Below are 14228 nucleotides of genomic sequence, written 5' to 3' on the forward strand. Positions count from 1 at the left end.
CCCGGGGCTCCGAAGAGGCACTTTGGTCCTGGTATAGGGGAAAAGTTTTCCATTGAGAAATCAACTTTACAAAGCATACTTCTCTAAATACTGATACCATCAACAAGAACTTCATTCCTCAGAGAATTTACATCAGTGAACATTTTTCTCAACATATCAAGCAATTGTTTTATGCTGTAAGGAAATTCAAGTATGAACAAAACTACCAGTATTCCTGGACAAAAATTGGAAGGTGTTTTTAAGACAGTCGGAGACAACAGTATTAAGGATTAGAAACACCAGTCAGTTGGAAAAAAAAAACAGTGCTGTAACTAGCCATTCCTGTGCCCTTTGCAAGAATTTACATTTACACCCCTTCTGGCTCATTCTTGGACCCAGAGGGAATTGCCCATTTAGGCCTATTCTGGGCCTCCTTCCATGTGGGCCCTGTGCTGGTGCACCTGTTGCGCCTGCCTAGTTAGCGCACTGGGAAAAAGTACTCATAAACAATGTTTGATTTAGCAACTCAAAAGCTATATAGAAATGAACAGAGACAGAGTGACTGTCTTGGATTCACCTAATTCTATAAAAGAGTTTATAAATACAGAGGAAAAATTTTGGTAACTTTATAGTATTTTTTAATTATACTAATGAAGATTTTGATTTATGAAGATATGCCTAAGTGAATATGTATATAATCCCAGGCTATTAGAGTTTTTATAACTGTTGTGAATATAACAAATTAGGAGAGGTTTACATATACATTAGAGAAGGTATACAAAGTTAATTCAATTTCAAGTCAATTTCAAACAGCAGGAGAATTTAACACTAAAAATTTGTGATTTCAATATATTTTTTGGTATTTTATAGATCTCATAACTATATTATTGAACAATTCGATGATGAACTTCGAATAAATTTGAACAAATTTAAAAACTCAGATACGGTTATTATGAGTGAAATAAATATGAACCCATTTAATGATATTGACATTCGTATTTAGTGAATATTTGAATCTATTCTGTTAAAATGGTTTTTCTTCATTTGAAAAATGTGTTACAAGAGTCAGAGAGAGAGAGAGAATTGCTGATTTAACTGATGTTTACCATGTATTTACCGTTCACTAAAAATGATTTTCATTGTAAAATGGGCATTTATGATGCGGGAATTACTGATCATCATCTACTAATTGATTACATATAAAAACTTTCACCATATAATTATGATAATTTAAATTATATGAAAAAAACCTGGACAAATTGTGAATTATTTAAACGATTTATTAGAGGTGTTGATTTCACGCGGTTATCAATACAAATCAGGCTTATATACATTTTATAGCATCCATAAATTGAATTCTAACTTACCCTTTAAAACCATTTTTCTTTAAAACCATATGTTAAAGAAAAAAGTAAGGCAGAGCTTAATGAATGAATTATGGATGACCTAATTAAAATGATAAATGTTAAGGAAAAACTATGACGTAGGCCTATCGTAAAAATCCATATAGACATGATTGTGAAATCAAATGTTAACAATATCAATTTAGGATCAAATAAAAGAAAAGTGGAAATTTATAAACCACAAATTTATAAAAAAAAAAAAATATGAAATTATCCAATTGTAATGACCAAAGTAAACTAGCTAACTGTTTTGATGATAGTTTTATAAATCGAGTGAAGGATACTGAAGTAAAAAATCAAATAAATGCCTTTGTAAATAACAAAAGTTCTAATCCCAATTCAGTTGTTCTTCATAAAAAATAGGCTTACCACAAACTGAAAGCTTAACTCAACTAATATTAATAAACCGGCAACAAGCGATGGTCTGACACCAAGAATAATTAAGATTATCCATCATCACCATCGATCACTAATAACCAATTTGATTAATAAATCTCTAGATACTGAAATATTTAATAACAAACTAAAAAAGTCAAGTGTTACACTTATGTACAAGAAAGGTAACAAAGATGCTATGGACAATTGAATTGGGATTAAAACTCGTTATTTATGTTGCCAAGAAATTTTGTATATAATTCATTAGTACCACCTATGGAAGTTTGTTTATATCCCTTTGGGTCAAAAAGTGTTCCTTTATAATTTATTGTCTGTTTTGTCTGTTGTGCTGTTTGTTCAATAATTAAATGGAAAAAAAAAACCCCACCTGGGCTTGCCAAAGCCTCTAAAATAAGAGACTTTTATGGAGACAAGATATCTTGTTGTTGCTGCTTAAAGGGTAAAAACGTAAACTGACAGAGGCTCCAGCTCTGTAGTCCAATGAATAGGTTTCCATACATCCTGTTTAGTAAAACCAGACATGTGGTTATCCTACTCACAACTGGGATTTTTTTTGGATATAATTGTTATTATTAAGAATCAATTATTGTTATCAGAAACCCGGGATCCCACTGATCACATAAATGTTGTTATGCAGCATTTTTTTAGTGATATCATTGAATGATTCTGAGTGCCAATTGATATATATTGAAGCTTGGCTGTTTACTGTTTGGTCCACTAACTATAGTGATGGACATAGATTACTACAACCAGTTGGCATGACATCCAGAGCATGATGCCCTTCTTTATTACTATCACCATCTTACAAGGCAGGATAGTGCTGCCCTCTATGAATGGTATTAAGTAGTAGATATTTTACATGTTTTTTTTTAAAGAAACATTAAAGTTCTATTATAGTTAATGTATGATGATGTGATAATGAATATTCAATTTAATTTCTAGAACGTATGGGTTTAACTACAGTCCACACTGATTTTCTCAGGATTTGACCTGCTCCTGGAATTGTATCTGAAGTTGAAGATGTCATCTTTTTAACTGCGTTAAAGGGTACAAATCTTCAACTGTTCTGGTTGTCTTTTCATTAGTTGTTCTGTCTTCTCTTATGTGGTTTTTATTTCTTCGATGTGTACCTCCTTCTTTTCCCTCGATGATATAGGAACGAGGTTGTGTCAACACCTTGTTGCCATGGTTCACGAGGTCTTTTTTTTGAACCAGACCCTTGAGCCTTATTTGAGTTCAGAATGATGCATTGCATGTTTGTCAAATGTTTCCTTCTGATATGCTTGTCTAGTTTTCAAGATTTTACTGGCTTCAGCTGTAGAAAACTTTGGCTTGAGTTGATGAGGATGAGTTGTCGAAAAGGATCTTAATCGTCTGCCCATCAGCAGTTCAGCCGGAGAAGGAAGATCCTGTGTAGGTTGTATCCTATAATCCAGTAGGACCGTATGTAGATCTTTACCTTCTTCTAGAGCTTTTGTGAGAGACTTCTTCAACGTTTGTACAGCTCTCTCAACTTGGCCATTGCTTCTGGGAAAGTGAGGTGAAGTAATACTGTGTGTCACATTCCACTCTTTGAAAACTTTTCAAAGACTTTCTGCATTAAATGGTGGCCCTTCGTCACTCACCAATTCTTCTGGTATTCCATGCGATGCCTTGCAAAGATGCTTTTCATTGCTTCTATTACTGCCTTTGCATTAGTACTCCATGTTTTTAACTTCTATGTACTTTGAGAAATAATCGATCATGAAAAGATACTGTTGACCTCTCAAGTAGAAAAAGTCACACGCCACTTTTTCCCATGGTTTTCCAGGCAGAATTTGTTTGAACAGGACTTCTTTAGAATTTGCCCTCTGATTTTGCTGACAGATTTTACATCTATTGATGTAGTTTTCCACATCTTCATTTATTTTCGGCCAGTAGAAATATTCTCTAGCTTTCAATTTGCAAGCAACAATACCTCGATGTGAGACATGCAGTTTTTCCAAGACTTCTGGTATTGCAACTTGTGGCACAACAAGTCTCTCTGGCCTCTGCATATTATTCCTCCTTTAGAATAATACAGCTCATCTCTACAGTGCCAGTAAGGCTGAGCTGCTGCTCTGGTTCTACTCTTTTCTGGCCATCCCTTTTGAACATGATGAAGCACATCCTGCAGCTCTGCATCACTCGCTGTCATCAAAGCATATTCGTGCCACTTATTGGGTGTAGCACATGCAAGGAGATTAATCGAGACAGCTGCTTCTTGCTCGTAATCCTCTTCAAATTTGTCATTTGGCAATTGAGCTCTTGACAAGGCATCTGCAATCTTTAGCTCTTTACCAGGTTTGAACAGAAGTTCAACATAATATTTGTTCAATCTCAACAGCATGCGCTGAAGTCTGGGAGAGATCGTGTCATATTGCTTTTTACTCAACCCTAGAAGGGGCTTGTAATTGGTTTGAACAACTACTGGTCTTCCATAGGTGTAATAATTGAAATGTTTCAGCCCATAGATTACAGCTAACAGTTCTTTCTTGATCTGATAGCTCAAACACACTATGCGTGTTTGAGCTGCTGTAAGTGTAGCAGATCCATTTGCAACTGGTTTGTTATCCTGTAGGAGAACTGCTCCTAATCCATGCTGGTTGGCATCCACTGAAGCAGTCACTGACTTTTTGACATCAAAATAATGTAGACATGGAGCTTGCTCTATCATTTGTTTTAATTTGTCAAAATCATGTTGGGTATTTTCATCCCACAGCCACTCAAGTCCTCGGCTGACTGGAAATGTTCTGCTGTAAAAATCACCATAACAATTTTTTCTTGAAATTCTTCCAGTGTTTTGCAATGATTTTGGCATATTCTACTTTAGGGGACATCTACAATGAATGGGTTTTTAGGGAACCACAGAGAAGAAAATTATCAACATCTTGTTTAATTAAGACCTGCCCCTGTCGTACAAAAATCTTGGATATTGAATGACTCCAAAAATCAATTTTTATTTTTCCCTTCTTACCTGGGAGCAGTCGGTGATGAACAAGGATAAAGGTTAAACCAAGACATTCAAACTATGGAGAAGACAGGTGGGTGATATAAAAAAAAGTAGGACCCTTCGATGGTGAGTGATTACTGCTGGGTTTTGCAGAAAAAAGAAAGCAACACGATACATAACTGAATTATTTTTATAAAATACCGGAAAAATGCATATGAATTTCGTTTTGTGTATATGCATGTGTATGAAGAAAAAAATTGTTTTGCTATTTCATTTATAATGATGTATGGATATGATAAAATAACTATCGTAATAAATGTATTATAATTTTTTATTAAGAATGTGCCAATTATCTCCATTTTATGATAAGTTTTTTTTTTTCATAAAATGTATATATAAGTTTTTCATAGCGTATTATGTGTATTTCCAAAAATGATCATCATGCATACAGAAAAAACTATATATGATGGAGATTTTTTACATTCAAATTTGAATTCATCACCCCAAAATTAGTCTGGAAAAACTTATTTCACTCATGTTAGGAAAAAAAGTTAAAAATTGTTGACCAGTGTTGTTATTCTTTGTATGAAGCAACAAAATTTTATCTTACTCTCTAATTTTTTCCAGTGGCATCTCTTTATGAAATATCATTTGATGGCTCAAATCAGGTGGCAAACACCATTGTGTAAATAAAATAATTATTATTAGGCCCCCTACTATTAATTTGCATCAATTTATTAGAACATGTACAATCATTTTTGTTTTTTGCTAACTAGAAAATTATGCAATTCAATGTATTCAGTAATCTCATTTATTTGAATTTTTATTATTAGGTTGCTAGGATCAGAAAATGGCTAAAGTCAGAAGGATTTCAAAAGAAAGTAAAAAATGCTTGAATCATAGTAGAAGTGAACGTGAGCGAGTTTTAGTACACAATGCAAATGAGCGGTAAAAATTCATACATTACAATCTTGAATACTCTTATCAGATTTTTATTCATTTTATTTATTAAAATACTTAGGTAATTACAATTGAACCTCTCTAACCTGCCAGCACTTGCGGAGGACCTCGGATACCTTGAGATATACCTTATACGCTTTGATATATTTTGCCATGAAAAAACACCTTTAAAATTAATTGTATCATCTCCATGATAGATGAGCTGAATACTAATTTTAATGAACCTCATTAAAATGAGTATTTTTTGAGAGGATTTCAATCCCTCTCCTCAGTACAAAATTGATTGTCATGTCCATTGGTGTCTGACTTCAGCTCCCCCCCCCCCCCCCCAATAAGATAAATACTTTGTGAGAAGGCTGAGCCACATTCTCAATAATTGATTTATACACAATGAAACTCGCGAGTTCTTAGATGGGACCTTAAGTATAGACCAATGGTTCTCAACCAGTATTCTGCGGAGCCCCAAGGGTTCTGCATGCACTCTCCGGAGCCCTGCAGTTGCCCAAGGAAAATAATAATAAAAAAAAGAGTTTGAAAAAAATAATTATAACTATTTTTAAATAATAAAAATAACTTTGACGAATAACTAGAAAATAGGCTTACGGGCTACTCTGCCATAGAAATTATGTATCAGTAAAGGCTCTGCAAATCAAAAAAAGTTGAGAACCATTGGTATAGACTAGAGATGTAATCGAGGACTACTACTATTATAAATAACTTGAGAATATTCTTATAAGTTGTTGATGAGAATATTCTCCTGTTATTTATAATATAGTTACATATAATATCCTTGAGAATATTCTCTGGAAGGACAATTTTCATAAATTACTGGGGAATATTCTTATAGAAAATAATAATTATATTCTGAAGTTATTTTTTTTAATAATAGTCCTTCCAGAGAATATTCTCCTCGATGAGAATATTCTTCAGTTACCGAAATCTTTCCAGAGAGTATTATCAAGAATATATGTGTAATAACATGTATTATAATAAATAATCTTGATAAATAACTTGAGAATAATTATTTTTATAATATTCTCTAGTAATTTATAATACAGTAGACTCTCAGTAACTCGACACGTGGATAACTCAACATCTATTATTCCCTTAGTTGGCCCAATACTAATTTCAATGAAGGGGAAACTCTCTAACTCGACACATGTTTGGCTTAACTCCGCTTAAGTCGACTACTGTCCCTTTTTGCTGGTTTTTACACAATTTCCAGTGTATTAACATTCTATGAATTTTTTGACGTTGTCTGTGGGTACTTTGATAATCCTTTGTTTCTTTGTTCTATATGATGGGTCTATTTTTTGTGCAATGGGGGGGGGGCAGCGTGCATGTGAAGAATGAATATTCTAAACCTCATGGCCGTCCTATCATTTTAGTGCCGTTTCCAGGACAGGTCTTTCATTCTTTTCATGGGCAAAAGAAGTGTGGATGATCTCTAAAATGTAATGTGATCCCTGTTGGATGTTGACAATTTCAACATCCAATAGGGACAAAAATTTTATCTATTGTGAGTTTTGATACTGTCTGTTGCGGAGAATGTTTTTGGCAGAACTCGGTTTTACGATTTCTTGGGAAAGGAATAAAAGAAAAAGAGCTAAAGCCTGGTTAGACGCTGAATATGTCATTTGGTTATCATTGTGAGTATCGACGGCCATGTGTCACGGTGGGAAAAGTAGGACACTTTCCCCCCCTTTGACAAAGAAGCCTGACATATTTTCAACGTAGAATAGTCATGTCAAGTGAAATTTGCTAAATGTAGATTTAATTGTGTTTGTCGTGTAAATAATTATTGAGCTTCTGTCTTCATTTTAATGTGGAAGGCTGAGATGAATCTCGTGGTTGTATATTTTTTTTCCCTCTTGTGTTATCATTCCGTCTGATATTCATAAAATGCCCGAGATCTGAACCACAGATCGTTTGTATAGAGTGGACACACACTCTTTATGCATCACACTGTATGTGTCGGAAAATCCTAAATATTAAATGCTTTGCTTTGACATCTCAATCATTTGAGCTCAACAAAAAATTCCTTGAATTTTTCTGATTCTTCCTGTAAAATTTTGAGAAATGCCGAGTTAAATTGAACAAGAAAATGCGTGTTCTTTTGAATAATATATCCTTTCTTTTGTGAGAGAGACACACCTAATGATTCACTGATAATCAAAGATATCATCGCCATATTGATGAGTCAGTTTTCTTGTTCCCGCTCGAACGCAAATGCGTCCCGTACATGTAAAAGGAAGATAAGATTCCTTTTCTTTTTTTTCTTTCTCACTTGGTCGTAATCTGTTGTATATTTTTTTAAATGTTTGAAAAGCCGATTTTTCGCCTTTTGCATATTCTGAGTCAATGTTTTTTTTTTAAATAAGGGAAACAAACATTTTTGTTAATCAAGAGTTAAATAATTTTGAGACCGTGTGAGTATTTCAATTTTAAAAATTTATATTTTTTTTCCCCTTTTTTCTCTCCACTGTTTCCAATTCTTTGAAGAAAAAAAAAAGGCTTGTGTTGTAAAATATTTTGAGGGAGAGAAACTTTTGAAATAATGTTATATATGCTTGAAATTATTCTCTGTCATCGAGAAAGTGTTGAATTTGAATTTTTTTAAGAATTTCCTTTGTTTGGATTTAAATTTTTCGGCATGTCGCGAAACAAGAATATTTATATATGATGTCGCATATCGTTGGAAAGCTAATTTTTTTCCCCACACAATGATGTTAATGTTTTTTTCATTTTGATGAATATTTGTGCAATTAACCCGGAAATCTTATATTGAAAATTATTGTTGTCATTATAAACTTTGCTGAAAGCCGTTCATTTTCTTAAATCGACCCCATATTGAGAGAAGATGTTTTTCTTTTGGTTTCATGTTTGTGTTGGTGCCTCGTGATACAATTGGATAAAATTTTGGATGACGCAGTTTGCGCGACGAATTACAGGGTACGTTTTCTCAAGCCCCGCCCATCACTCAATTTACATATTATCACTGAAAAACTTTGGAGGCGTGCAGTTCATCGGGACCATAGACTTAAGATATAAATAGACCGCGCACGCTATTCATAAAACTTGTCGAACGTGAAGAAAAGATGAGCAGTATTGTCGGGGAAAGAACAGGTTCTGCGCTATTACATTTGGCGCGTTTTCGCAGAAGCTAGGATGTTGCTGTAACGAAATTTGACTCAATTCGATCAAGTTGATGAAAACTTTCCTTCATTTTTTCAATGAATTTCACTCATTTTTATGTGAAATATTTAGGGAGTATCAGATTTGAAAAAATAAATTCTATAAAATAAACAAATATTGGAAAACGGAACAACGTATATCTTGTAAAGCCTAATTCATTTATATCTTTAAATATTCTCTTCATTCACTTTGTCGCTTTTAATTTCGAAAATTTATTTATACGAGGGGTTATTAAAACAAAAATATATCTTTCCAGAACATTACAATTACTCTATATACTCATAATTAATGTATAATTAATTATAATGCATCATATTATGTTATGTAATGTAACACATTCACACTCATACCATATTCAGTCATGAAATAATATTCAAACAATAAGAAAAAGTTTCATTTCTAACATTCCTGAAAAACCTTTTATAACCTCATCACACAAAACTGTAAACACTTACATAATATTTCAGGATTAAAATAGATTTTACTCAAGAAAATTACAGAATCTCATCATCAATTTCTCTAAATTATAAGAATTAAAATTCCATGTAGAGTATATATGTAATAATTTAAAGTGTGTATGTATATATATATATATATATAATATTTTAGGATATAATATTTCATATATATAATATAATATTTACACATGTTACATATATATATATATATGTCATATGTAATCTCTTCGCTCCAAAAGTATGCATATGTTAATCTTAATTTAAGGTATTAAATCGTTTTTAGAATGATACTAATATGATACTGAATTATACTAATATTTTTAGAGGTTGTTATGCATTTTTATGCAAAACTGCAATTGTATAGGGGGGGGGGGAGTTTTCCTCACATTCTATTTAAATAGAATATTTCTCATAAATTTCTCCTCCTGAAAAGCATATTTTCTTCCAAGTTGAGCAAAAGTCGAATGAACTCACTAGCTCGCCAAATCTTGCGGAGACGTATATTTCAGTTAAAACTTCATAAAACTCACAATTTCAATCATTTATTGCCAAAAATTCTATTAAAACATTTAATAATGATTCATGACATTTGAATTTTACCAAAACTTGGAACTTTAATTGAATTAAATCAAAAATGGAGTCGTTAAAAACTGAGATTACGTCAGAAATCCATTGCATCGTCAATTTAATATTCCAATTTTTAATTTATAAGAAGGGGAATAAGCAAAAAAGTATTCCCTTGTGAAAGGATACTGGTCCCCCTTTCCTAAACCGCTCAGAACATCCGAAAGCTGCGCAAGTGTTGGCCATTCTAATCAAAAATACGACAGCGCGTGTAGATCGTCATACGAGTAGCCATAAGGAAAGCATTGCCAGCGAGATTCCCTGACCAGCCTTTCGACTGGAGTCACGTGACTCCGGATCTTTGCTTCACATTGTAACCCCTCGCGCGCACTCTATAGTATTATTACTCTGTGATCGGGACCAGTTGCATGAGAAAGAGCGGTCCCGCCGTTGAAGAATTCTTCCTCCCCCCCCCCCCACCACGAAACTTGATGATCCCCTGAAACTCAAATCCCAAGTCAAGTCACTCAAACCACATTCAATTTAGAACTGCTAAAAGTCGTAACATTTTACTTGAAGATGTAAGTTCAAGAAAAACAACTATAAAAAAAAAACAGCATGAAGAGTCATTTCGTAATATCATTCGTGATCCAGGAGGAAGGTTCACCGGCTGTTACACCTTCGTACTAAATGCAAGGAACCCAGGAGCAGCTAAGTCATATAAGATGAAGCCCAGCAGCTGTCTCTTGCAGTCCAATTTAAGGATGCTACGTCATCCATGTCCACACTACCCTGAGTGGTAGTACAGATGGAGAACTTTGATGCTCCGACATCGTAACGAATGTGCACGGGCCATCGCTTCAGCAGATACAGAGGACATTAATCGTTCAATTCGCCCGTCTAAGGATGACATGAAATAATGAACTGTCCGTACTGAGTGTTCAAGTTAAAGGGAACTGTTCTTCGAAATCCGGTTGTCAAGAATGAAGTGACGTTAATATGGGAGATAGTGAGTAAATTCTCTCTTTCAAATTTTGTTGGAGTGGTTGGGCAAAACCAAACTATAGCGATAACATAATTTTTTTTGTTTTGCACTATAACATTGGTGCCGTGAGCAACTCGAATCTGAGTAATTATCTTTTCTCCTGAAGCTATTCTAAGAAATGCATTTGTGTTGCATGAAAATATAAAATATTCTGCTCTCTTGTCAAGTAAAATACTAATTAAATGTCACACACACAGAAATTTTATTGTGGAGGTTAGCTATGAAATATGTGAATATTTGGTGTGCCTACGATTGAAAAATTTCATGTTGGTATAAAGTGGATATAATTTAAGTACATAGTGTATATATTCATATGTACAGGTTATGTTGATCGAATTCTTTAGGGGTGACCTCTCATTTGATGCACAAATAATTGTTTTGGTTCTACTGCTCATTCTTTACCCTTTGGTAAACAGACACATACACACAGTGACTATGGCACAAGCACAGGATCCACAAACCCTGTGGCCTATTTTGATGGGTGCATATAATAATTTGCCCATATTTTCTGGCACAGCTGAACCCTCAGCTCGTGAGTTATTTCGTTGCATTGGCAGGGTGGAATGCACCACAGAAAAAACATTGTGCTACAGAAGTGTGCAGGGAAGGTGGCTTCGCAAAAAAAAAATCTGTTACCAGAAGAGTGAACACCTCTATGTTCTCCGTAGTTTTCATGTTCACACTAGGCATGATGTGTGATTGTAAGAATTCCATGCAATTTTTTTTCTCTTTTGTGTGTGTGTATAATCGAAAAACAGAATTTGCCAATGTATGCTCAGGGTTGGTCTCATGAATATTCGCTCAGTATTCTTTTTCTTTCGTACACAAAAAGCAATGTAAGTGCTGTGTCTCTTTGGAGGATAATGTTGCCCGATTATACCTTTTCAAAATGGAAAAAGACCATAAAGTCTGTGTATAAAATGAAAAAAAAAAAAAATTTGAGTCAAATCCTTCATAAGGATAGATGAAGTAAAATTTTTTCCCTTGTCCTGTCAAATGGACGTGTGGTCAATCCGAACTCTCACTCTCTAGTACAAACTTTCATGTAACATGAACATTCATTGATCGTTTGTATATCATGAAACGGCATGTCTAGACATGACAAATGTCGTAATGAGAATACAAATCATTGAAGTGTTGTATAAGAATTAAATGTTTGTCGCAACTCTAATTTGCTCTGTTGTATCATAAGCTGATGCTGCGACCATGGTAACCATAATCAATTTCAACCAGTTCACCGAGTCACAGCATCCCTTAAAGACTGACATTGAAAAAAAAATTTTCTTCATTCTGTGTATATCATATCATAAAATTGTCAATGTAACAATTTGCATTTGCCTGACCACTGAGACAAAATGGAAGGGGAAATTGACTCACAAATGTATAATTTGTCACAATGTAACATACATGTTTATTTTGTTTGTATAACAAATATCATTTGTTTATAATGTCAGCAATCGAATATTAATCATATGTGTTGTTGCTTGAGTATTCCAGGAAAAAAAAAGAATTTTGTGATGACACGTAAACATATGCTAGTGTATCGAGTATGATTGAGGACAATCAAATGAATCTCAGAAGAAGTCGGTTTGTAGATTTAAAGATTTTGTTCGTTTGTTGTATCACACCAGATCTCGTTTGTTGTATCTGTGAAACACCAGATCTCTTTTGTTGTATCTGTGAAACACCAGATCTCTTTTGTTGTATCTGTGAAACACCAGATCTCTTTTGTTGTATCTGTGAAACACCAGATCTCTTTTGTTGTATCTGTGAAACACCAGATCACTGTTGTGTATTGATGATTTCAATGTTTGTACCTTGAGATGTAGTAGTTTCGTTTTCATTGATATTGTCCTTTCTTTTACGTTAGTTTCATTTTCATGGTGTGTTGGTATCGTTTTCATGATGCGTGTGTAGAGTCCGAAGCATGGACAAATTCGTTGAATCGAAGTCATATTTCGATCGTATGAGAAGCAGTATAGAGGTAAAACACTGGAATAACTCAGGTGACACACTTTGTATTTTGTTCGTCTGTGTAGACATTGTCTTCATTTCTTTGTCCCCAAATATCAGATGTGTCATGGTAACTGTTGCGATTGTTCTTCTTTTGAAACACTTTGAACTGCCAGGGAACTAAATCACTCAATCATTTTCTTTCTTTTCATCAAGTACTGTGTAACATCATTGAGAGTGGATCTTGACATCTGTTTTTTTTTTATGGAGTGTTTTCTCTAAAAATTTTTCCTGCGGTAAAATTTTTTTTCTTAAACCGTCTGTGATGTCACGGTGGGAAAAGTAGGACACTTTCCCCCCCTTTTGACAAAGAAGCCTGGCATATTTTCAACCTAGAATAGTCATGTGTTGATGACTGAAGATGTTTTTCTTTTGGTTTCATGTTTGTGTTGGCGCCTCGTGATGCAATTGGGTAAAATTTTGGATGACGCAGTTTGCGCGACGAATTAGAGGGTGCGTTTTCTCAAGCCCCGCCCATCACTCAATTTACATATTATCACTGAAAAACTTTGGAGGCGTGCAGTTCATCGGGACCAGTTGTATGAGAAAGAGCTGTCCCGCCGTTGAAGAATCCCCCCCCCCCACCCCCCCCCCCCCACGAAACTTGAAGATCCCCTGAAACTCAAATCCCAAGTCAAGTCACTCAAACCACATTTAATTTAGAACTGCCAAAAGTCTTAACATTTTACTTGCAGATGTAAGTTCAAGAAAAACAGCTATAAAAAAAAAACAGTATGAAGAGTCATTTCGTAATATCAGTTGCTCCCAACTGATCCACGAGGAAGGTTCACCGGCTGTTACACCTTCGTACTAAATGCAAGGAACCCAGGAGCAGCTAAGTCATATAAGATGAAGCCCAGCAGCTTTCTCTTGCAGTCCAATTTAAGGATGCTACGTCATCCATGTCCACACTACCGTGAGTGGTAGTACAGATGGAGAACTTTGATGCTCCGACATCGTAACGAATGTGCACGGGCCATCGCTTCAGCAGATACAGAGGACATTAATCGTTCAATTCGCCCGTCTAAGGATGACATGAAATAATGAACTGTCCGTACTGAGTGTTCAAGTTAAAGGGAACTGTTCATCGAAATCCGGTTGTCAAGAATGAAGTGACGTTAATATGGGAGATAGTGAGTAAATTTTCTCTTTCAAATTTTGTTGAGTGGTTGGGCAAAACCAAACTGCAGCGATGTTTAGTATTTTTTTGTTTCGCACCCAAATAATTTTTAATTTTTGATAAG

At 34.5% G+C, this 14228-nt stretch overlaps 1 protein-coding gene across 3 annotated transcripts in view; it reads left to right on the plus strand.

Annotated features, from left to right (window-relative positions):
- The window catches only part of LOC149069445 (uncharacterized), a 57958-nt gene that overhangs the window by 1961 nt on the left and 41769 nt on the right, over window positions 1-14228 (plus strand). For all 3 annotated transcript variants that reach the window (XM_089249893.1, XM_089249895.1, XM_089249894.1), the window contains exon 2: window positions 5583-5697. In XM_089249893.1, the coding sequence (XP_089106019.1) occupies window positions 5600-5697 (98 nt within the window). In that variant the 5' untranslated portion in view covers window positions 5583-5599. The remainder of the gene's footprint in view (window positions 1-5582; window positions 5698-14228) is intronic.

The sequence above is a fragment of the Pholcus phalangioides genome, unplaced genomic scaffold (genome assembly GCF_987345545.1).
Source record: "Pholcus phalangioides strain wild (caught in Gottingen) unplaced genomic scaffold, Ppha-v1.0 ptg000022l_1, whole genome shotgun sequence".
Lineage (NCBI taxonomy): Eukaryota > Metazoa > Arthropoda > Arachnida > Araneae > Pholcidae > Pholcus > Pholcus phalangioides.